General features: G+C 39.3%; 1 protein-coding gene and 1 non-coding gene across 2 annotated transcripts in view; both read left to right on the forward strand.

Annotated features, from left to right (window-relative positions):
* Positions 1–25,668, forward strand: part of INVS (inversin) — a 162,985-nt gene that overhangs the window by 80,372 nt on the left and 56,945 nt on the right. The window contains exons 4-8 of the mRNA XM_049770024.1: positions 12,103–12,276; positions 15,934–16,101; positions 21,994–22,174; positions 23,172–23,281; positions 24,879–25,050. Of these exons, the coding sequence (XP_049625981.1) occupies positions 12,103–12,276; positions 15,934–16,101; positions 21,994–22,174; positions 23,172–23,281; positions 24,879–25,050 (805 nt within the window). The remainder of the gene's footprint in view (positions 1–12,102; positions 12,277–15,933; positions 16,102–21,993; positions 22,175–23,171; positions 23,282–24,878; positions 25,051–25,668) is intronic.
* LOC126031341 (small nucleolar RNA SNORA51) lies at positions 7,762–7,894 on the forward strand. The gene has a single exon (XR_007503279.1). It is a non-coding gene; the product is annotated as a small nucleolar RNA SNORA51 (small nucleolar RNA).

A 25,668-nucleotide genomic window follows, 5' to 3' on the forward strand; every position in this document is an offset into this window, starting at 1 on the left:
AAAGGAAGAAGTCAAGCTCTCACTGTTTGCAGATGACATGATACTCTACTTAGAAAACCCTAAAGACTCTATCAAAAAGCTTCTAGAAACAATAGACTCATATAGCAAGGTGGCAGGCTACAAAATTAACACACAAAAATCAATGGCCTTTCTATATACCAATAGTAATAAGGATGAAATGGACATTAAGAAAACAACCCCATTCACAATAGTACCACACAAACTCAAATATCTTGGAATCAACTTGACTAAATATGTGAAGGACCTATACAAAGAAAACTATAAAACTCTGCTCCAAGAAATAAGAGAGGACACACGGAAATGGAAACACATACCCTGCTCATGGATTGGCAGGATTAACATCATCAAAATGTCAATACTCCCCAAGGCATTATACAGATTTAATGCCATCCCTCTAAAGATACCCATGACATTCTTCAAAGAAGTGGATCAGACACTTTTGAAATTCATTTGGAACAATAAACACCCTCGAATAGCTAAAGCAATCATTGGGAAAAAGAATATGGGAGGAATTACTTTTCCCAACTTTAAACTGTACTACAAAGCAACAATTATCAAAACAGCATGGTATTGGAATAAGAATAGGTCCTCAGATCAGTGGAATAGGCTTGAATACTCAGAAAATGTTCCCCAGAGATACAACCATCTAATTTTTGATAAAGGAGCAGGAAATCCTAAATGGAGCAGGGAAAGCCTCTTCAACAAGTGGTGTTGGCACAATTGGATAGCCACTTGCAAAAAATTAAACTTAGACCCCCAGCTAACATCATGTACAAAGGTAAAATCCAAATGGATTAAAGACCTCAATATCAGCCCCAAAACCATAAGATATATAAAACAGCACATAGGCAAAACACTACAGGACATTACAGGCATCTTCAAGGAGGAAACTGCACTCTCCAAGCAAGTGAAAGCAGAGATTAACAGATGGGAATATATTAAGCTGAGAAGCTTCTGCACCTCAAAGGAAATAGTGCCCAGGATACAAGAGCCACCCACTGAGTGGGAGAAACTATTCACCCAATACCCATCAGATAAGGGGCTAATCTCCAAAATATATAAGGCACTGACAGAACTTTACAAGAAAAAAACATCTAACCCCATCAAAAAATGGGGAGAAGAAATGAACAGACACTTTGACAAAGAAGAAATACGCATGGCCAAAAGACACATGAAAAAATGTTCCACATCACTAATCATCAGGGAGATGCAAATCAAAACAACGATGAGATACCACCTCACACCCCAGAGAATGGCACACATCACAAAGAATGAGAATAAACAGTGTTGGCGGGGATGTGGAGAGAAAGGAACTCTTATCCACTGCTGGTGGGAATGCTGTCTAGTTCAACCTTTATGGAAAGCGATATGGAGATTCCTCCAAAAACTGGAAATCGAGCTCCCATACGATCCAGCTATACCACTCCTAGGAATATACCCTAGGAACACAAAAATACAATACAAAAACCCCTTCCTTACACCTATATTCATTGCAGCTCTATTTACCATAGCAAGACTCTGGAAACAACCAAGATGCCCTTCAACAGACGAATGGCTAAAGAAACTGTGGTACATATACACAATGGAATATTATGCAGCTGTCAGGAGAGATGAAGTCATGAAATTTTCCTATACATGGATGTACATGGAATCTATTATGCTGAGTGAAATAAGTCAGAGAGAGAGAGAGAAAAACGCAGAATGGTCTCACTCATCTATGGGTTTTAAGAAAAATGAAAGACACCCTTGTAATAATAATTTTCAGACACAAAAGAGAAAAGAGCTGGAAGTTCCAGCTCACCTCAGGAAGCTCACCACAAAGAGTGATGAGTTTAGTTAGAGAAATAACTACATTTTGAACTGTCCTAATATTGAGAATGTATGAGGGAAATGTAGAGCCTGTTTAGGGTACAGGCGGGGGTTGGGTGGGGAGGAGGGAGATTTGGGACTTGGGTGATGGGAATGTTGCATTGGTGATGGGTGGTGTTCCTTTTATGACTGAAACCCAAACACAATCATGTATGTAATCAAGGTGTTTAAATAAAAAAAAATTAAAAAAAAAAATAAGCCAGGGGCCAGGCGGTGGCGCTAAAGGTAAGGTGCCTGCCTTGCCTGCGCTAGCCTTGGACGGACCGCGGTTCGATCCCCCGGTGTCCCATATGGTCCCCCAAGCCAGGAGCAACTTCTGAGCACATAGCCAGGAGTAACCCCTGAGCATTACCGGGTGTGGCCCAAAAACCAAAAAAAAAAAAAAAAAAAAAAAGCCAATCCCTAGAAGATAAGATCTTGTGTCTATGGTTTCCCCCCTTTTTTTTACTGTGCCCATACAAAAACGTATAGTGTCATACTGTGTTGCTGGTGCTATTCTGGGTAAGGATGACAGGCTGCACATACAGTCTCTGTGGTCTGGTTTTGATCTGAGCTTTTATCCCAGTCAAGGCTTTTTGTACCAAGCAGCAACAAAAATGGTAAGGAAAGAGAAAAAATGTATATATTAAAATAGAACAAATAAATAAAACTGAGTTAAAAAGAAAAGGTTTACGAATAAAACAAGTGGTGGAGGAGGCTACCTGTATATTTAAGAATACACATCTTAAGATGTATTATTATACAGGTATTGAGCTTCTATAGGCAGTATAAGACTCCCAATTAGGTCTTTTGATATATTCTTGTGGGGAGTAAAAGCCATGGTACTTTTCGTAACACAGGCCTTGGATTTGAGTTTGAGACATCTTCTAGGAATAAGAACTCACACTTTTTATAGCAGAAGGGTGCCTTCCATCCTGAACATGTGTCATGTGGATACAACGCAGTCTCCAGGAGACTGGACAGTGTTAGTCCAATCCCAAACCCCAGATCCCAGACTTAGAACTGATACAGCTCCGGGCAACAATACCAGGAGCTAAGTTCCATTGGGAGATTTTATAACACTGCTCTGGCACCAACTTGTGCCAGTTTTGATATGACAACGAGGAAAGGACAACTTGACCTAAGACCAGGTTGTCCTATCACATCACCTAACACTAAATGGAAATCAGAAGAGCTATCGTCCTTTGAACTGTGAAAAATAAGAGCACCAACAACAGAAAACTGACTCTGACAACTGTGACTGAACAGAACCTACCTTGGGACCAATGATGAAAACTCTACCCTAGGCTGTAGCCCAGGACTCCAACAACAACAACAAGATGTCTTATTGCAGAGGCCCAACTTGGAAAATAGAGACCGAGCAGAACCTTTGGATCCATAATATCCTAGGCTTCGGCTTAGGGACTGAACGAAAACAGGGAGCAAGTGTTACAGAAGACTGAACACAATAACAATGATGGATAGGAACCTCTAGAATCTTAAAGACTCTATCCTAGACCCTGACCTATAACCTGTGCAAATACCAAGATCGCTAGCTACAGTGGCTTGATTTTCTCTCACACAACTGAGAGGAAAGTTTCCTGGCACCACAAAAAAACCTTTGGGATGGGGTAATGAGTATATATGGAGCCAGGGGTTGATCCCATGATGGTATGCTTCAAGGATGGAGAAAACCTGAATCTCTTAGACCATGGGAATTCCCTTATCTTCCCCAATGCTTACTGTGCCTATGCAAAAAAAAAAAAAGTGGTGGGAAAACCAAACCCTGCCACTCCAGCACCCCTACTTTTTCTTGTTTTGGTTTGGTTTGCTAGTTTTTTACTTTATTTTCCTTCTCCTTTTTCTTCCACTTTTCTCTTTTTCACTCTTGTGGTTATTATTTGGTGATTTATTTTTATTTGTCGGGTGTATTTTTTTCTTTGTTCTTCCATTTTTTTCCACTCTTTCTTTTTTGATGCTCAGGGGTTACTCCTGGCTAGGCGCTCAGAAATCGCCCCTGGCTTGGGGGGACCAAATGGGACGCTGGGGGATCGAACCAAGGTCCGTCCTATGCTAGCGCTTGCAAGGTAGACACCTTACCTCTAGCGCCACCTTCCCGGCCCCACTCTTTCTTTTTTTGATAGTTGTTACCAAAGTTGTTTTCTTTCTTTTTTCTTTTTCCTTTTTTTTTTTTTTTTTTTTGGTTTTTGGGCCACACCCAGCGGTGCTCTGGGGTTACTCCTGGCTGTCTGCTCAGAAATAGCTCCTGGCAGGCACGGGGGACCATATGGGACACTGGGATTTGAACCAACCACCTTTGGTCCTGCATTGGCTGCTTGCAAGGCAAACACCGCTGTGCTATCTCTCCGGGCCCGTCTCTCCCTTTTTTCTTATTCTTTTTATCTCCAATGACAGTGGAATGGATACTCAATCTACAACAAGCTGTAAAGTGGAGACCAGTTGCACTAGCATTCTGGGGAGTAACGGAGGGAGATATGGAATACATGCTGGGAACAGGGGCGGAGGGAGGACAGCACTGGTGGTGGGAATGCCCCTCATTCATTGTCACTATGTACCATAAATGATGCAGTGAAAGATTTGCATGCACTTTGGTCACAATAAAAATTAAAAGAAAATAAGCCAAGAGTTAGTCCAGAGCATATAAATAATTCATTTATACAGATCAGTAAGAAAATGATCAATAACTAAGTTGAAAATGATTAGACAACACTGAAAGGTTATTCAAAGAGAAGGCAATCTACAAAAACACTTTCCCTTAAACAGAATGATAGTTAAACAATCATATACTCATTATGTGGCAAAAGTTAGGTAGTGTGGCAATATCAAGGGTGTCAAGAAGTAGTAAAACAAGACATATTATGAAAATAAATTGGAATAGCTACTTTAGAGAATAATTTCAGCCCAGCAGTTTTAAACATTCTTGTATATTAGGAAATATATACAGGAATTATATACAAGAAAAATTAATGCTAAGAGTGAAAAATGAGAAACATTCTAAGTATTCCTCTAGAGGAGTATAAATTCAATATATTACTTTCATATGACAGAATATTTAGTGAAAATGTATGAACAAAAGCAGCTTGGATAAACTTCAAGAATATTGCTTTGATTAAAAAAATGGCAAGTGATTCAAGCAGAAGTATTTATATAAAAATTTAAATCATGTAAAGCAATATTAGCTTATGGATTCATATATTGGTAAGAGACAAAAATAGCAAAATATTCACTGAAATAATGAATACCAAATTCAGAGCAGTAGTTTCTAAAGAGGGAGAGAAAAGTAATAGAATTAGAGACAACCTTTAGAAAGAGGATTATCCATATCTCTATGTTTCTTAAAGTTGAAAAACATCTAAGCAAAAGATAACATTTTCATATTAAGATTGAAAAGGATTAGAGAGATAGAACAGGAGTTAAGTTACTTGCCTTGCACACAGCTGACTGTTGTTCAATGCCCTGGAATCACATAGGTTTACACACACACACACACACACACACACACTTGCCTTGCACACAGCTGACTGTTGTTCAATGCCCTGGAATCACATAGGTTTACACACACACACACACACACACACACACACACACACACACACACACACACACCACAAGTTCTGCCAAGAGTGATTCCTAAGTGCAGAGCCAGGAGTAACCCTGACAGGGTTCACTCCCCACCAAAAAATAAAAAAGGATTAAATGATAATACACTCTTTCTTTAAAAAGGGAGGTTGTCATAGAGAACTGAATGGACAAAAATATAGGGTTAGAGTTGGAAAGACTGCTCAAAGGTTGGAGCACATGCTTTGCATGAAGTAGGCCCAGGTTCGATCCTTGGTCTGCATGGGAATGACACCAACCAAGAGAAGCCCCTGAGCACAGCCAGGTATAACCCCCAAACCAATAACATGTATCTAAATACATATATTGTGTGTATATGTGTTTGTTTGCATGGTTAAAAGTGTCACTTGAGGACCAGTAAGATCATAGTAAAGTTCTTGCCTTTTATACACTAACCTTGCCCTCGAAAAAGTTGGATTTGGGGTTGATTTTGTTTCCAAGATTTTTTTCAAGTGTTGCTCTCCAGGTTAGGGAATTATTTTATGATTTAGGTGGGAGGTAGCAGCAATTCAGGTATTGGCCACACCTAGAAGTGCTCAGGGGCTATTCTTGGCTCTGTACTCAGGACTGAGTTCTATCTGTGCTGGGGCTATCTATGGAGCCTGGGATTCAACCTACGATGGGCAACATGTAAGGCGAGCATGTTCTACCTGTACTACATCTCCAGTCCCAGGAATTCTTTTTTGTTTGTTTGTTTGTTTGGGGGCCACACCCAGTGATGCTCAGGGGTTACTCCTGGCAATGTACTCAGAAATCGCTCCTGGTTGCCGAACCATATAGGATGCTGGGGATCGAACCGCGACCCATTCTAGGCTAGCGCAGGCAAGGCAGACTCCTTACCGCTTGCACCACTGTTCTGACCCTATTTTCTTTTAAAAAATCTCTTTAGATTTTATACTTTTGGGGGGGGTTGGTTTTGGGGCCTCACCCGGTGACACTCAGGGGTTACTCCTGGCTATGCACTCAGAAATCGTTCCTGGCTTGGGGACCATATGGTACCCAGGGGAATGGAACCATGTCTGTCCTAGGTTAGCTCGGGCAAGGCAAACACCCTGTTGTTTGCATCAGCGCTCCAGCCTCATATTTTATACTTTTCATGCATTTGGACAAATACAAATGTCATGATCATTATATTACAGGTATAAAAAGGTCGGTGTTGATAAATACAAAAATATTAGGTGAAGATTATAATTACCTAACCCACCCCAGAAAAATCAATAAATAACATCAATGTTTCAGACACTAGAAAATGGTTTAGCCTTTCAGATGTTATGACAGATATGAGCCAATTAGACTCATGATCTTTTTACTGACTAGATCAGAACCATCCTGTAGCTGTACCTTTAACTCTTTCACTCCCGTTTTCATAATTTCTTACCTTCTTTTTTTCTCAAAAAAAAATTAAAGTTTTGGTGCCAGAGTGGTGGTGCAAGTGGTAAGGTGTCTCTGCCTTGCCCACGCTAGCCTCGGATGGACTGCGGTTAGATCCCCCATCGTCCCATATGGTTCCCCCACCAAAGCCAGGAGTGATTTCTGAGTGCATAGCCAGGAGTAATCCCTGAGCATCAGGGATTAAAAAAAAATTAATTTTTTGAGTTTTTAGCTCCTTCACTCCAACTATTTTCTACCCAGCTAGAAACAGTGGATAGAAAACCAATCAGCACAGTGGGTACTGCACACAGCTGTCCCGTGTTTAATTCCCAGCACCATCAGTTCAACCAGGAGTGATCCTTGAGCACTGAGCTTAGAGCCCTGAGCACTACAGATTTGGTCCCAAAACTAACAATAAATATATGCATATGTGTGTGTGTGCACGTGTGTGCATCCGTAGTATATAGATCCCCAGTCTTCACCTCAAAATCATGTTTTTTGTGGCCCTACAAATTGATATTAAACGACTAATTTTTTTTTTTTTGGTTTTTGGGCCACACCCAGCGGTGTTCAGGGGTTACTCCTGGCTGTCTGCTCAGAAATAGCTCCTGGCAGGCACGGGGGACCATATGGGACACCGGGATTCGAACCAACCACCTTTGGTCCTGGATCTGCTGCTTGCAAGGCAAACACCGCTGTGCTATCCATCCGGGCCCTAAACGACTAATTTTTGAATTAGAAAGCCTGTCTAGAGTACAGGCCGGTGTGGGGTGGGGAGGAAGGACACTTGGAATATTGGTGATGGGAATGTTGCACTGGTGAAGGTTTATATATATATATATATATAGATAAATATAAAATAAAAAAAAAGAGAAAAGATAAGGCCTCCCAATGCTTACCACAGGCTGTATTCTTTACACTGACTGTATAGAAAAGATGAGGTACAGTAAATGCACCCCATATACACCTCAACCCAGGCCCTTTGCCTGGTCTGTATTGTGAATGGGGGACAAAAAAATAATTTTTGAATGATCACCCAAATACTTTCATTATGAGAGTAAAGACAAAAACATAAGTGATCTTTGTACTAAGCATTGTTGAGAAAAGGTAGAGATTTTTTTGTTCATTTTGGTATTACCTCTACAGGATGCAGAGGAACTTGTGACCCAGCTTCTCAGGGCCCTTTGCTACTAGTGATTTATCAGATTCACTTGAGGCTTCAAACTAGTATCTTCTTTTCTGCTGACACTAGAAATGTTTTATAATTTTATCTCTTGGAATTTTTTTACTCCTCTGCTCATTTTCAGAATTGAGTTTGCATACACTGAGCTAAATATCCAACCCATAGCGTCAACAACACTGAAATCATGAGACCCAAACTTTAACAACCAAACTTTAAAAGGTGCCTATCAAGATGACAGGCTGGGAAGGAACATGGAGGCGACAATAGAAGGAACCTGGGAACATTGGTGGAGGGGCATTGACACTGGTGGTGGGATTAGTGATAGAATATTGTACATCTAAAATCTCAACTATGAGTAACTTTGTAAATCAAAATGCTTCAATTAAAAAATAAATTAAGGGGCCAGGGCGATAGCACAGTGATAGGGCATTTGCCTTGCATGCAGCTGTTTCAGGATGGACCTGGTTCGATCCCCGGTGTCCCATATGGTCCCCCAAGCCAAGAGCGATTTTTGAGCGCATAGCCAGGAGTAATTTTTGAGCATCACTGGTGTGGCCCCAAAACAAAACAAAACAAAATTAAAAACAGAAAACAATACTCTTCTTTATATAATAATATATAGAATCAACTTGCTCTTTTTTTTTTCCTGTATTACTGCTCATTTGTACCTTAATCACAAAATCTATTTTTCATCTTTACCTGATTCAACTTTTGTACATTAGATGCTATTAACAAACATGTTTTACCAGAAAGTAAAGAAATAAATTCATGCTCATGAGACTGAGTACTTACCTTGATTCAAATGGATTACGCTATTTTTGTTGTTGTTGTTGTTTTGTTTTTTTGTTTTTGGGCCACACCCGGCGGTGCTCAAAGGTTACTCCTGGCTGTCTGCTCAGAAATATTTCCTGGCAGGCACGGGGGACCATATAGGACACAGGGATTTGAACCAACCACCTTTGGTCCTGGATCAGCTGCTTGCAAGACAAATGCCGTTGTGCTATCTTTCCGGGTCCATTACGCTATTTTTAGTTCCTAAATTCATAAATAATATTCAACATCTTTTGGACTAGGAGGATCTGATATATCATTAGACTAACACCCAAGGCTAAATTTCTACTAGATATGCCATTGTTAGTCCTATATTATATCATCATTATCATAAGATATAGATACTTCTTGGTATAAAAAAATAGAAGTTCCATTATTTATAATATTTTAACTTTTTTACTTTTAGCTATTCCTAGTCTTGCCTCTCTTCTTAAGCTAAACTATAAGACTATGTTTTTTCCCACTCGTTTTACTGCCTTCTCCACATTTGAAAACTTTTCATAAAAAAATTAGTAAACATTTACTTTGTTTACTATAGGTACTTTACTTGTACCGTCATTATTATTTCATCGGCACAGTGGTCTCAGAAACCTGATTGGTTCTGCTTTACAAATAGAAAATAAAAGCACAGGAAGATCATTTATTTAATCTATCAAATCTCATAGATCCTGGAGAGGTAGGAAAGGGTAAGACATTTTCTTTGCACAGCCTACTTGGGTTTTACTCTTGGAACCCCATATTGTCACCTGAGCCCCACCAGGAATGATCCCTGAATGCAGAACTCAGAGTAAGCCCAGAGCTCAGCCAGGGGTGGTCCTAAAACAAAAACAACAATAACAACAAATCCCCATACTTGGATGAAGAAGCAAGCTGTCAAAGAGCTCTGTAATAAGTAAAATGCAAACATTTTACTACTGCCTACTTCATGATAAGACTTTACTTGATGTCTTGTAAGTGAATAAATAATGTTACTAAGATGTATGGTGTGGTGTAGGTAAAACCCCTAGAATAATGTGGAATTAAATATGTGGAGCACCATTCTGTAAGTCATTGGACAATACCTCCCCTAGTTTCTTCTTCTTCACCTTTCCTCGTAATTTCAAAATTAAAATAATTGTCTGAATATCTGTAAAAGGTCATAATGAATTATGCTGTAATATTTGAAATGTTATATTCAGAAAGGTCAAATCTCAGTTTTTGATGTCAAGTAATACAGATTTGTGTTTCCTGGTTACTTTGTCATTTTTTCAAGTAAAAAACATATCAAGAAATTAGAGCAGAGTGCCCCCTTGAGGAAATTTTGGCACCGTCCTTCTTAAAAACTGGCACTGAATGATAATGTAAGTCCAAATAAATGATAACACACTAGGAATAAAGTGGGAATAATTCCACAATATATGTAAACCAACAATTATGTTATCTATCTTACATATATACAGTGGCATATGTCAATTTTTTCAATAAAATTGAAAAGTACATAGCAATTAGCAAATACCTGACATTTGAGAATAAGAATCTATTATAATCTAACACAGCAGCTGTTAGCAACAGTATTTTTATTTGTTTTCGCTTTGGGGCCACACATGGCAGTGCTTGGGGGTTACTTCCGGCTCTGGGCTCAGGACCCTCCAGGATGCTGGGGATCAAATCCAGGTTGGCCACATGCAAGACAAATACCCTACCCACTATGCTATCACTCCAGCCCCATTAAGTAAGAATTTTTAAATCAACATAGAGAAACAGTGCATCAGGTAAGGCTCTGGCCTTACATGCAGCCAGACTGGATGAGATCCCTGCTCCCACCCATATGGTTCCCCATGTTCTACCAGAAATGATCACTGAGCTCTAGCAGATGTGACCCAACAGCCAAAACAAACAAATGAATTGGGGGGTGTCACATCCAACAGCACTCAGACATTACTTCTACTAGCTCTGCACAAAGAAATCACTCCTGGAAGGCTCAAGGGACTATATGGAATGCCTGGATTCAAACCACCAACATCCTGAGTCAGCTGCATGGAAGGCAAACACCCTACTGCTGTGCTATCTCTTTGGCCCCCCAATAAATGAATTTTTTTAATAAAAAGCCACCAGAAGATTTTTTTTATTCACTAAGACATGTGCCTCTGAGAATCTGCTTAGAAGCAGAAGCATAGATCAAAGGGATGGAATACATCCTGGAGCCCTGGGTTCAATCCCTGGGATGCTTACTCCCTTAGCTTTGAACTAGAAGTAGCTCATCACCCCTAAGCACGTTGGGGTATGGCCCCCTAAATGAAAACAAAAGAGTCTATTTGGTGTCAGGAACTATGTTGAACACAGTTTGCACTGTTAGAATGCTTTAAATAGGGCCGGGAAGGTGGCGCTAGAGGTAAGGTGTCTGCCTTACAAGCGCTAGCCAAGGAACGGACCGCGGTTCGATCCCCCGGCGTCCCATATGGTCCCCCTAAGCCAGGGGCGATTTCTGAGCACATAGCCAGGAGTAACCTCTGAGTGTCAAACGGGTGTGGCCCAAAAACCAAAAAAAAAAAAAAAGAATGCTTTAAATAGCAAGAGAAGTTGACAGAGAACTTAATTAGCAATGCAGTGTTGGCTTTGATGTAATTGTGGTACCAAGCATGTTATTGGCTCCAGACAAAACTAGAACTGTGGAGGGGCCAGAGTAGTAGTACAGCAGATAAGGTGCTTGTCTTGCACACTATTAACTTGGTTCAGTCCCCGAGCACCAAATATGATACCTAAGTACAGAGCCAGGAGTAATCCCTGAGCATAGCCAGATGTGGCCCCAAAACAAAAACAAACAAGAATTGGAATTATGGAGATAGATCTCAGGATGGAACTTAGAGGAACTGTGTTTAGAGTGTTTTATTTCAAAGTTCTCAAATTGTACAGATACATTATAATGATTATAATGACCCCCACTCTGTATTGTTCTAGTGCTTATAGCTAAGACTTGGATGAAATAGAGTGGGATGCCTTATTTAATGAAATATTGATCAGGTACTCAGTAAACTATGTGCATACAGTAGGTGGCTAAAAGAAAACAACTGATAAAAACAACTGATAGAGTTGTCGATTCATTATAAGTATTTTTCTTTATTTGAATGATAGTCTAGCAGATTAATTAAAATGCCAAAAATACTTAAATTCAAAGTTTTCTTTCACTTTAAGATAAGTATCACTATATTTTCTTATTGTGTTTCATTTAGGGAAACTATCGCTTCATGAAACTCTTACTTACACGTAGAGCAAACTGGATGCAGAAGGATCTAGAGGAGATGACACCTTTGCACCTGACCACCCGGCACAAGAGCCCCAAGTGTTTAGCACTTCTGCTGAAGTTCATGGCCCCTGGAGAAGTGGACACACAGGATAAAAACAAGGTGATGTAACTGTCAAAGTCAGACTAATCAGAATCAGAGAAAATGCTTATTGTTATGAAAGAAATGTTAAAAAAAATAGAGCAATACAGCAGGTAGGCCATTTGCCTTGTACATGGCCCACTTGGGTTCAATCCTTGGCATCCCATATGGACCCCCAAGCATTACCAGGACTGATTCCTGAGTACAGAGCCAGGGGTACACCCTGAATACTACTGATGGGTGTAGCTGGAAAATAAGAAAGGAGGGAGGTCAGGAGGAAAGAGAAAAGGAGGAAAGGGAGAGAGGGAGGACAGGAGAGAAGTGGAAAACAAAACCTAAATAAACACTCATATGGGGCCCAGAGCTGTGTACTAAATGTATAATGGCTTGACAGCCTTCGCTATAACATCAGATTTGGAAGTTTTGATCTAGATGTTACCACTTACTTGTTTTCTGCTTCGGGGGAGATTTCTTAACTCCTCTATGCCTCAATTTCTTTGGCCTCAGTGTTGCTGAAGATAAATAGATGACACATAGAAAAAGTCCAGCACAGTGCCCGTTGCACAGTATGCATGCAATAAGTGCTCACAATATGAATTACAGCAGACATTAAAAATAGGAAACTAAAAAAAGAGCCACCAGTATTTTTAGATAATGGGCAAAGAAATTAAATAGATGTTTCTCTAAAGAAAGTAAGCAGTTGTCCAACAAACACATTCATTGTCCAACAACAGCATTCATTTTTAAGGAAGTATATGACAAAATCACACACAGAGAGAAATATATACACACACAACATAATGTTATATCATTTGATTCTCTTTCAGAGAATCATTCCCAAGTAAATAACTTTAAAAAAATAATAAACATTAGGGCCGGAGAGATAGCATGGAGGTAAGGCGCTTGCCTTTTATGCAAAAGGTCATCAGTTCGAATCCCGGCGTCCCATATGGTCCCCCGTGCCTGCCAGGAGCAATTTCTGAGCACAGAGCCAGGAATAACCCCTGAGCACTGCCGGGTGTGACCCAAAAACCACAAAAAAAAAAAAAAGAAAAAAAAATAATAAACATTAGTGAGGCTATGGAGAAATTTGAACCCTGTGCATTGCTGGTAGAATATAAAATGCTTATAGAAAATATAAAATGCTTGGGGCTGGAGCGATAGCACTGCAGAGGGGTGTTTGCCTTGCACACATCAGATCGAACAATGGTTCTATCCCCGGCAACCCATATGGTCCCCCTGGCCAGGAGCGATTTCTGAGTGCATAGCCGGGAGTGGCCCCTGAGCGTCACCAGATATGGCCCAAAAAAGAAAAAAACAAAAAAATAAAAAGTTTAAGAAAAAAAGAAAATATAAAATGCTTATAGAACTCTTGTAAAAAAAAAAAAACAGTAAGATGGTTCTCAAAAAATACAATGCAAAATAACTAATTTTAGTTATTATTTAATAACTAAATTATTGTTTAATAGCCAATAATCCTACTATGGGATATCTACCCCAAATATACACATTCATGGTTACAGTACTTATTCATCATAGTTCAAAAATGCAAATAGCTCAATCACCACTGACATAAGACAAGTTAGAGTAGTTGCCATGTAGATTTGTAGATGTGTGTGTATTCAAGAAATGTTATATTATATACACTATTAATAACATTAATAACTAGGTTCTTTATATTTAAAATGAATGAAAATCTGACACATACTAAAAAATGAATGAGGCCTGGAGATAGAGCTTCAGTGGATTGGGACAGATGTTTGCATGCAGAAGATCCAGATTCAGTTATCAGCACTACATGATCCCTCAAGCAGCATCAGGAATGACTCGAGCTCAGAGCCAGATGTGACCCCAAAACAAACAAGACTTAAAAATATGAATGAACTTTGAAGACTGCCTTAGGCAAGATATTAGTTTAGTTAAGTGAAAACAGAAAGACAAATGCTGTCTGATTCCACTGATAAAGTACCTGAAGTCCTCACATTTATAAACTTAGAAGGTTTGCCAGGGCTGCAGGGAAATGCAACCCCGGAGTTGTTATTAAATAGATATGGAATTTCAACTGGGGGAAATGAAAAAGTTCTGGAGATAGGTGGTGCAAACATTTGTACAATAAGTAAGTGTATTTAACACCACTGAACTATACACTTAAATGCAACTTAAAAGGTAGGTTTAATGTTATATGTATTTTACCTTTTCAGTAAGTAAAAAGGATTGCTAGAAAAATAAAATAAGCACAGAAAATACAAACTTGGATCTTTCATTTTTAGATTCAACAGTCTCAGCATATAATATTGAACTTCAATAAATGTATTCAGAACAAATTAGCAAGAGAAAAATAAAATAAATGCATGTTATTTATTGGGAATATTGTTATAGGTGGGTCCGGGGATATGACTCAGTGGCAAGTATGAAGCCCTGAGTTCAGTCCCCAGTACCCCCAAAAAATGTAAAGGCAAGTAAATGCTATGATATTTATGACTTTTCCTGCAGTGTCACTAACTAAAAATGGTGAATTCAATAGTGACTTCATATTAAATGCCAATGGTTCCACTTTTAATGGATACCAATTAAGTGTTGATATTTAATGTGACAAATGAATTTAGTTCCTGCTGTTAAATGATCTAATTCTAGATTGAATTGTGGCAGTACTACTTACAAGGAATAATGTATATCTGAACATTTTTATTTCTTGCCCTAATAAATCTTTTACTCAGAAATGGTCTTTATCATTTATGGAGAATTTCAGGGTAAAATTTTAAAACAACATCGACAAGTCAGGATATTCTTTTTAACTTTCATCTCAAGCAAATATTGCTTTATTTCAAAATGTATTTTTATTTGTAAAGAATTAAGTCTAAAAAGTTTTAACTATAAACTTCAGTTTTTCTCCTTTCATGTAAGAAAAATATCCCAGATTTGTGTAAAGCTCTTTATTTGTATTAAAATTGGAAACATTCTATGAATTTGTTAAGGTGTGTGATGCAATATTAAGATTGTCACTCAGTATTTTCTAATAATTATTCATAATTTGTTGGGCTTCTTTTTTCATTTATAGATGTCAACTCTCTTAAGTGCCTGCCTTTATTAAGTGATAAGATTCAGTTGTCAGTCAATTTTAAAATAATCTCAATTTGGGAGGGCCAGAGAGGTAGTTCAGGAGATTAGAAATTTGTCAGTTCACTGTCCTTCAGACTGTTGGAGGGTCAGATTATAGTAAAAGCAAAAATTATGAACAAATTTCTATGCACACTGCATATATCTTATTTAGAAGTGAAGAAACAAAATGGGAATAAATACAATATGTGGCCCGCGGGCCGTAGTTTGAGGACCATTGCTCCAGATCAATACCAGGAATAGCATATGGGCCCAAGCACCATCAGAGATCATTTATTTAGGAATAGCTTCTGAACACTGCAAGGCATGGCCCAAACCCCACTGCCCTAATCCCCCCCCCCCAAATCTCAGTTGGGTCACCTACTATCTTTATGTCCTTGGGGCAGGTTACTTACCTCCTTGGGTTTGATTTCCTTATCAGTCGCATGCAACTTAGAGTACTCACCTCTGAGTCCTGTCAAAACTCTATACGGTAAAAATAGATACAAGAAGTATCCATCACAAAGTACGATCTTGGAGAAAATTTTGTTATGTTATTTTGAGAATCTCTCCATTTTGCAGCAAACTGCTCTACATTGGAGTGCCTACTACAATAACCCTGAGCACGTGAAGCTGTTGATCAAGCATGATTCCAACATCGGGATCCCGGACGTGGAAGGCAAGATCCCTCTTCACTGGGCGGCCAACCATAAAGATCCGAGTGCTGTTCATACCGTGCGGTGCATCCTGGTGAGAAAAGCAGTGTAGCTGCTAGACCTTTGGAAAATGTCTTTCCAATGAATCAGTATATCCAAAATCACTTATGACATAGAAGCAAGTTAAGAAGCGAAAGGAGGGGCTGGAGCGGTGGCACGGGGGGTAGGGCATTTGCCTTGCACGCGGCTGACCCAGGATGGACCTCGGTTCAATCCCGGGCATCCCATATGATCTCCCAAGCCAGGAGCAATTTCTGAGCTCATAGCCAGAGCGTTGACAGGTGTGGCCCAAAAACTAAAAACCAAAAACAAACGAACAAACAAAAAGAAGCGAAAGGCAACAGCAAAGTAACACCAGCACTCAAGAAATCCATTTATCTTAGTCTCTACACCGCAGAGGTAAGGGTGGATTTATTTGTGGGGAGGAAGAGGGGGCATACTCTGTGTTGCTCAGGGCCTACTCCTGGCTCTGTGGTCAGGGATCACTTCTAACAGGGCTCAGGGACCATGTGTGATTCCAAGAGTTGGTTTCTTACAACACAAGTGCCTTAGTCTCTGTAGTATCTCTTTAACCCCAGAAATCAAACACTCAATACCTCAATTTTAAGACTACACAGAAGCAGGGCCAGAGAGAGAGCACAGCGGCCAAACCAGGACCAAGAGTGGTTGGAATCCCGGCATGCCATATGGTCCCCGGTGCCTGCCAGGAGCAATTTCTGAGCAGAGCCAAGAGTAACCCCTGAGCACCGCCGAGTGTGACCCAAAAACCAAAAAATAAATAAATAAATAAATAAGTTTTAGTTTCAGGTTCTTGAGTCTTAGAAGTTTCCTAAATCCAGTTTCCAAATGCATTCTGTTCCCTATGCTATAGTCAGTCGTGTTTGCCATCCAAGGATTTGCTCTTAAGGATTTATATTTGTCTTTCTCTGACTGTGCTTTACATGTATTTTTTACTAAATAGAAAATAAGTATAAGTGGATTTTTGTAAAATACTAAAAATAGGAAACAAACACTCAGGTTCTTACTACTGAGTTTAAAAAAAAATTATGTTGCCATTTATTTTGGTGTCACCTCTGTACCTCCCAGTATCGTCCTCTTCTTTCTCAGAGATTCCACTGATCTGCAATATAATTTTAAAACACAGATTGGTAATTTTTTTTCTTTTAGTTCTTGTTTGTGTATGTGTGTGTTTTGATATTGGTCATTTTAGTAATTACATTTTCATTTTTAAAAGTTCTATTTAGGGCCAAGTGATAGAGCAGTGATAGGGCATTTGCCTTGCACTTGGCCAACCAAGGACGGATTCAGTTTGATTCCAGTCCCCCCAGCCTACCAGGAGCGATTTCTGAATGCAGAGCCAGGAGTAACCCTGAGCTCCACCAGGTGTGGCTCAAAAATCTAAATTAATTAATTAATTAATTAATTAATTAATGTAAAAAAAAAGTTCTATTTAGATCTTTTTCAAATCCGATGCTGTTTTTTAAGAGCATTTGTGCCTTGCTTACTTTTTCTTTTTATTTTCTTATACTTCATAAATAAGTACTTTGTGTTTTTTTTTCAGTTTTATTTTATTTTATTTTATTTTTCGAGTTAAGAAATGCAATATGGTTTTTAGTTTCTTTTTTTTTTTAATTTATTTAAACACCTTACTTACATACATGATTGTGTTTGGGTTTCAGTCATGTAAAGAACACCACCCATCACCAGTGCAACATTCCCATCACCAATGTCCCAAGTCTCCCTTCTCCCCACCCGACCCCCGCCTGTACTCTAGACAGGCTCTCCATTTTCCTCATACATTCTCGTTATTAGGACAGTTCAAAATGTAGTTATTTCCCTAACTAAAGTCATCACTCTTTGTGGTGAGCTTCCTATGGTGAGCTGGAACTTCCAGCTCTTTTCTCTTTTGTGTCTGAAAATTATTATTACAAGGGTGTCTTTCATTTTTCTTAAAACCCATAGATGAGTGAGACCATTCTGCGTTTTTCTCTCTCTCTCTGACTTATTTCACTCAGCATAATAGATTCTGTGTACATCCATGTATAGGAAAATTTCATGACTTCATCTCTCCTGACAGCTGCATAATATTCCATTGTGTATATGTACCACAGTTTCTTTAGCCATTCGTCTGTTGAAGGGCATCTTGGTTGTTTCCAGAGTCTTGCTATGGTAAATAGTGCTGCAATGAATATAGGTGTAAGGAAGGGATTTTTGTATTGTATTTTTGTGTTCCTAGGGTATATTCCTAGGAGTGGTATAGCTGGATCGTATGGGAGCTCGATTTCCAGTTTTTGGAGGAATCTCCATATTGCTTTCCATAAAGGTTGAACTAGACGGCATTCCCACCAGCAGTGGATAAGAGTTCCTTTCTCTCCACATCCCCGCCAACACTGTTTATTCTCATTCTTTGTGATGTGTGCCATTCTCTGGGGTGTGAGGTGGTATCTCATCGTTGTTTTGATTTGCATCTCCCTGATGATTAGTGATGTGGAACATTTTTTCATGTGTCTTTTGGCCATGTGTATTTCTTCTTTGTCAAAGTGTCTGTTCATTTCTTCTCCCCATTTTTTGATGGGATTAGATGTTTTTTTCTTGTAAAGTTCTGTCAGTGCCTTGTATATTTTGGAGATTAGCCCCTTATCTGATGGGTATTGGGTGAATAGTTTCTCCCACTCAGTGGGTGGCTCTTGTATCCTGGGCACTATTTCCTTTGAGGTGCAGAAGCTTCTCAGCTTAATATATTCCCATCTGTTAATCTCTGCTTTCACTTGCTTGGAGAGTGCAGTTTCCTCCTTGAAGATGCCTGTAATGTCCTGGAGTGTTTTGCCTATGTGCTGTTCTATATATCTTATGGTTTGGGGGCTGATATCGAGGTCTTTAATCCATTTGGATTTTACCTTCATACATGATGTTAGCTGGGGGTCTAAGTTCAATTTTTTGCAAGTGGCTATCCAATTGTGCCAACACCACTTGTTGAAGAGGCTTTCCCTGCTCCATTTAGGATTTCCTGCTCCTTTATCAAAAATTAGGTGGTTGTATGTCTGGGGAACATTTTCTGAGTATTCAAGCCTATTCCACTGATCTGAGGACCTGTCCTTATTCCAATACCATGCTGTTTTGATAACTGTTGCTTTGTAGTACAGTTTAAAGTTGGGGAAAGTAATTCCTCCCATATTCTTTTTCCCAATGATTGCTTTAGCTATTCGAGGGTGTTTATTGTTCCAAATAAATTTCAAAAGTGTCTGATCCACTTCTTTGAAGAATGTCATGGGTATCTTTAGAGGGATGGCATTAAATCTGTATAATACCTTGGGGAGTATTGCCATTTTGATGATGTTAATCCTGCCAATCCATGAGCAGGGTATGCGTTTCCATTTCCGTGTGTCCTCTCTTATTTCTTGGAGCAGAGTTTTATAGTTTTCCTTGTATAGGTCCTTCACATATTTAGTCAAGTTGATTCCAAGATATTTGAGTTTGTGTGGCACTATTGTGAATGGGGTTGTTTTCTTTATGCAAATTCTATCCTCTAAAGTGCCTGCCAGGAGTGATTTCTGAGCACAGAGCCAGGAGTAACCCCTGAGCACCATGGGTGTGATCCAAAAAAAAAAAAAAAAAAAAAAAAGGCTGAGAACTCTCAGTTATGATAAATCATTTTCTCATAGATTTGACTGATCTGTTATTTTGGTTGTTGTTGAGTTTTGTTTTGGGTTTTTTGTTTGTTTGTCTGTTTTTGCTTTTTTTGTAAGCACATTTATTCCTTAGTAGACTCAAGAACCTAAAATGCCATTCTGATATATTTTACTTTTTTTTTTTAAGTTTTTATAATAGCTTTCTTATTCTTCTTTGAAACTAAACTGACTGTACAGGCAGCTCTAAGTCTGGGATGCCACTTCAGAGGTTTCTCAAATTGGGGCAAAAGGGCTTGCTTTTGGCTGAGATCTAATTTGTGAAGTGACATGACCTTGAGTAAAGTAACTCTTTGCAGCAGAAACAGTTCTGAACACTAGTGATCAAGGACATTTGCAGGCAGCACTTTTGCCTACTGGGGAAATAAGTCCTTTTGGCTTCAAAAGGGATCTGCACAGTGCATCATGATGTCTGCTATGGAGATCTAAATGAAAAATGAATAAATGTTGTGAACTAGCAATTTACAAGGCAATAAGCCATATAGGCAGTAAGCATGTGATGTCAAAAATAAAAGAAGAAAACCTGGGCCCGGGGAGATAGCACAGCGGCGTTTGCCTTGCAAACAGCCGATCGAGGACCTAAGGTGGTTGGTTCAAAGCCTGGTGTCCCATATGGTCCCCTGTGCCTGCCAGAAGCTATTTCTGAGCAGACAGCCAGGAGTAACCCCTGAGCAACGCCGGGTGTGGCCCAAAAACCAAAAAAAAAAAAAAGAAGAAGAAGAAGAAGAAAACCTGTTTTATCCAGAGTTATCCTGGTTTATTCAAGGCCTAAAGTGATAATACAGAAAGTAGGACACGTGCCTTGCATGCAGCTGACTCATGTTCAATCCCCAGCACCCGATATGGTTCCTAAGCCCCTGAGCATTATTAGATATGGTCCACAGACAAACAAAGATTTTATAATATTTTATAATATTTTATAAATATATATTAGTATAGTGCATCATTACATCATTGAAAATATTGAAAGACACAAATATAACATTTATTTGATGTTTATGAATACATATGTGGTACAAACCATAAAATTTTTGCTGGATGCACATTGGGTAAAATAATAGGGTTTGACAATATATAATATATATATTTTTTTTTTGGTTTTTCGGGCCACACCCATTTGATGCTCAGGGGCTACTCCTGGCTAAGTGCTCAGAAATTGCCCCTGTCTTGGGGGGACCATATGGGACGCTGGGGGATCGAACCACGGTCCTTTCTTGGCTAGTGCTTGCAAGGCAGAACCTTACCTCTAGCGCCACCTCGCCGGCCCCAATATATATATTTGGTTTTTTGTTTGTTTGTTTTTGGCCACACCTGGCAGTGCTCAGGGTTACTGCTGGCTCTGTGCTCAGAAATTGCTCCTGGCAGGCTCGGGAGACCATATGGGATGCCAGGATTCGAACCACTGACCTTCTGCATGCAAGGTAAACGCCTTACCTCCATGGTATCTCTCCAACACCAGTGTTTATTTTATATTTTCTGTATTTTAGTAATTAAATATAGGACCAGATAGATAGATAGTACAGTGAGTAGGATGCTTGCCTTTCATGCAGCAAACCTGGCTCAATCCTCAACACTAAATATGTTCCTCTGAGCCTCACTAGAAGTGATTCCTGAGCACAGAGCCAGGAATAAGGCCTAAGTACTATTGGTATGGCTCAAAAACAAACTAAAAAAGAGTTAAATATAAAAATAAATATTAAATATCTTGACTATATATGTATATACTTAAACATAACATATTTATATATATATATAGAGAGAGAGATTGTTCCTTCTGATGAGAAAGATTATAGAATTTAAAACAGTGCTTAGTATTCTGTAGATCACAATTGTTTCAATAAAATAAAATTTTAAAAAAGAAAACTAAGGGGCCAGAGAAATAGCATGGAGGTAAGGCGTTTGCTTTGCATGCAGAAGGTTGGTGGTTCGAATCCCAGCATCCCATGTGGTAGCCTGCCAAGAGCAATTTCTGAACATAGAGCCAGGAGTAACCCCTGAGCGCTGCCGTGTGTGACCCAAACACCAAAAACAAAAAAATTAAAAAAATAAAAAATAAAAATAAAGGAAAAAAAAAGAAAAGCTAAAATAGAAAAACCAACTACAAACATGTTTGTAACCATGGTGCTTAAATAAAGATTTTAATTTAAAAAATAATTTAAAAATGCTTAGTTAATATTTGTGTCAAGTGTACTTTATTGAACATTCCCTGTGCATCACAAGTCTTGATTCCTTGCAATTAGGATGCAGCTCCAACAGAGTCCTTACTGAACTGGCAAGACTACGAGGGCCGGACACCTCTTCACTTTGCAGTGGCTGATGGGAATGTGACTGTGGTTGATGTCTTGACCTCATATGAAAGCTGCAATATAACATCTTATGATAACTTGTTTCGAACTCCCCTTCACTGGGCAGCTTTATTGGGTGAGTTGAATGTGAATCAAAGGAACAACAATGGAAGAACTATTGGAAACTGTCCATGTTTTATCTTCCTCTGAGAAATCCCACCTCCTATTTTTTGTTTGTTTGTTTGTTTGTTTTTTGGGTTTTTTTGGTTTTTGGGTCAGACCTGGCAGCGCTTAGGGGTTACTCCTGGCTCCACGCTCAGAAATCACTCCTGGCAGGCTGGGGGACCATATGGGATGCCGGGATTCGAGCCACTGTCCTTCTGCACGAAAGGCAAATGCTTTACCTCCATGCTATCTCTCTGGCCCCTCTATTTGTTATTTTTAATTGATTTATTTTTGTTTGTTTGGATGCCACACCTAGCAGTTACTGGGAAGTTATTTCCAGAATATTGCCTGGGCCTCCTGTATGCAGGGCATGTCAACTAACCCTTTCATCTATTCTATGATATGTAGTATTGTAGGTCTAAATTTCTATATTGCATGCATAAATTTTAGTCGGTTTAAATGTATCCAATGTTATATACTAGATTTCATCTCAATATCACATTTTAATTTTTATTATGAAAGCAGAGCACATTTATTGATAAATAGAAAATAATTCTCTTTTTATATTCAGTGTTTTAATTTTGAGGGCAAAGGGGCCTTAATTTTTGTTGTATTAATCCCATTATGTCTGAATTTTTTGATTCACAATTTTCTTTTTTGTGTGTGTGTTTTTTGGCTTTTGGACCACACCCAGCAGTGCTCAGGGGTTACTCCTGGCTGTCTGCTTGGAAATAGTTCCTGGCAGGCACGGGGGACCATATGGGATGCAGGGATTCGAACCAACCACTTTAGGTCTTGGGTCAGCTGATTGCAAGGCAAATGCCGCTGTGCCATCTCTCTGGGCCCCAGAAACCAATTTGAATGCTGTACTTTGTGCTGTTTTTCTTATCTCTTTTCTTCATACAGATTATGTTAGTCAACACGCAATATCATATGATAACTAACTACCTTGTGTTATCTGCTTACAGGCCATGCACAGATTGTCCATCTCCTTTTGGAAAGAAACAAGTCTGGAACCATCCCATCCGACAGTCAAGGAGCAACACCTTTGCATTATGCAGCTCAGAGTAACTTTGCTGTGAGTAAAACACAACTTTTACCTTTGTCTCTTATTTGAATTATTATTTTTATATAATCATAAATTTATATGCAGTTGTGTGGAATATAACAGCAAGATCCCAACCTTCATCCAACTTTTTCAGTGGTAATCATTGAAAAATATCATTTCCAAAGATAACAAATGTTAGTAAACTTCTCTGTAGGCATGACTTGATTATAAAGATCTCTGCATGTAAAATATCTAAGAAAACCTATATTTTAATATTGATCATTACATATTACATAAAACACTGCTGAATTTTTTTTCGTTTTTGGTTTTTGGGTCACACCCATTGGTGCTCAGGGTTATTCCTGGCTCTGTGCTCAGGAGTAACTTCTGATGGGCTCAGGGGACCAAATGGGATGTTGGGATTGAACTGGGTTGGCTGCATGCAAAGCCAGCACACTCTCCACTGTATTATCACTCTGACCCCACTGAGTCTTTAAACTGCCACTGTATCTCTCTAATAGTATCCTGTATAATTTTTATTCTTGAATCAGGAAGATCATTCTCAATATGAGGTTGCTAAATCGAGTTTTGTTACATTCCTGGAGGGCTATGGAAACTAATGCTAATAATGACAGAACATTGTTACTTTCTTTTTTTTTTTATTTTAAATCCTACATTTTTCTTTTTTTTTTTTTTTTTTTTTGGTTTTTGGGCCACACCCGTTTGACACTCAGGGGTTACTCCTGGCTATGTGCTCAGAAATCGCCCCTGGCTTGGGGGGACCATATGGGACGCCGGGGGATCGAACCGCGGTCCTTCCTTGGCTAGCGCTTGCAAGGCAGACACCTTACCTCCAGCGCCACCTACCTACCCGGCCCCACATTGTTATTTTCAATGGAAATTATCATCTTGTTTCAAAAAACATAACTTCATTGTATTCAAAATAGGAAAAATGTTTCCTGTGGAAAACATATATCAGGGATGGTGAACAAGTTCGACACAAAGAGCCAAAATTTTAAACTGTGAGAGTCAGAGAGCCACACCACTCAGTGACCTGCCAAAACAGACAAACACTCACTCAAAAGCACATCATTTTAACAATAATCTATGAAACATATATTGCATTTTGCCATTTTGAGTGAGGATCAAAATCCTGCAGTGATGCTGAGGGTGTGCTGCGTCCTCCACACTAAGAACTCATGGCAAGATGTGACCCAACATGTGACACACTGTGTCGTCCCGTGTCCCCCCCCCCCCCCCCCAGCTCACTGGCCCGTGCAGTTGCTTCCGAGGGATGGGAGACGGGAGGACGCAGCCTGGGGGCAGGAGGGACTACACGCTCTGAGATCTCTCCTCAGAGGTCCCTCCTCAGAAGCAGCACAACAAAATCCAAACTTGGCAAAGAGCCGCAGTATACAAAATAATACAAAAATAGACAAAAAATACAAAATAAGAGGCAAAGAGCCGCATTCATTTTTGCCGGGAGCTGCGTGTTCGCCACCCCTGACATATATGATAGTGGCTTTGTGACCACTTTCTGATTTCAACTGATATTCAAGTGAAAAAACAAACAAACAAACAAAAAAGATTTTTTGGTCTCAAATGTTTAAATAAAGTTTTCTCACAGGAGACAGTTAAAGTGTTTTTAAACCATCATTCCGTGAAAGATGATTCAGATCTTGAAGGAAGAACATCCTTTATGTGGGCTGCTGGGAAAGGCAGTGATGATGTCCTTAAGACGATGCTGAGTTTAAAATCTGACATTGACATTAATATGGCAGACAAATATGGAGGTACAGGTAAGAACCAGAAGACATACTCAAGTTGCCTTTATTCAGATTTAAGTGGAGCTAGTGTGATCAAACCATTATTCCTAATGTAATATTTGACTTATCCCTTAAATTTTTGTTTTGTTTTTTGTTTTTGGGAAGTGGGTGCTCTGGGCTTACTTTTGGTTCTGTGCCAGGGGTCATTCCTGACAGACTCAGGGAACCAAGCAAGGTGCCAGGGATTGAACCTGGGCCTGCCACATGCAAGTCAAGTGTCTTACCTGCTATACTATCTCTCCAGCCCCCCTACCTTCAATTTTTAAATTGAGATAACCATGGTACTTCTTTAGAGCTTTTACTTCTTTTGAGAATTAAGGCTAAAATTAGTTTTTCTATCAGCTACAAGTGTTGGCATTTTGTTTAAAAAACTGATTGTTCCTTAAATGATCATGCAAGGAGTCTATAGTCAATCCCATTACAGTATACTTCAGGGGTGGAGAAACCCTGTATCTCCTAGGCCAAGGGAATTCCCTCTATAATATCCCCAATAGTTACTGTGCCTATGCAGGGGGAAAAAGAGAAAAAAAAGGCACAAAATAATCATTTTTCCACATATATATTTATTGATCAATCAAGTTTTTGATGTTT

Source organism: Suncus etruscus, chromosome 1, assembly GCF_024139225.1.
Source record: "Suncus etruscus isolate mSunEtr1 chromosome 1, mSunEtr1.pri.cur, whole genome shotgun sequence".
Classification (NCBI taxonomy): domain Eukaryota; kingdom Metazoa; phylum Chordata; class Mammalia; order Eulipotyphla; family Soricidae; genus Suncus; species Suncus etruscus.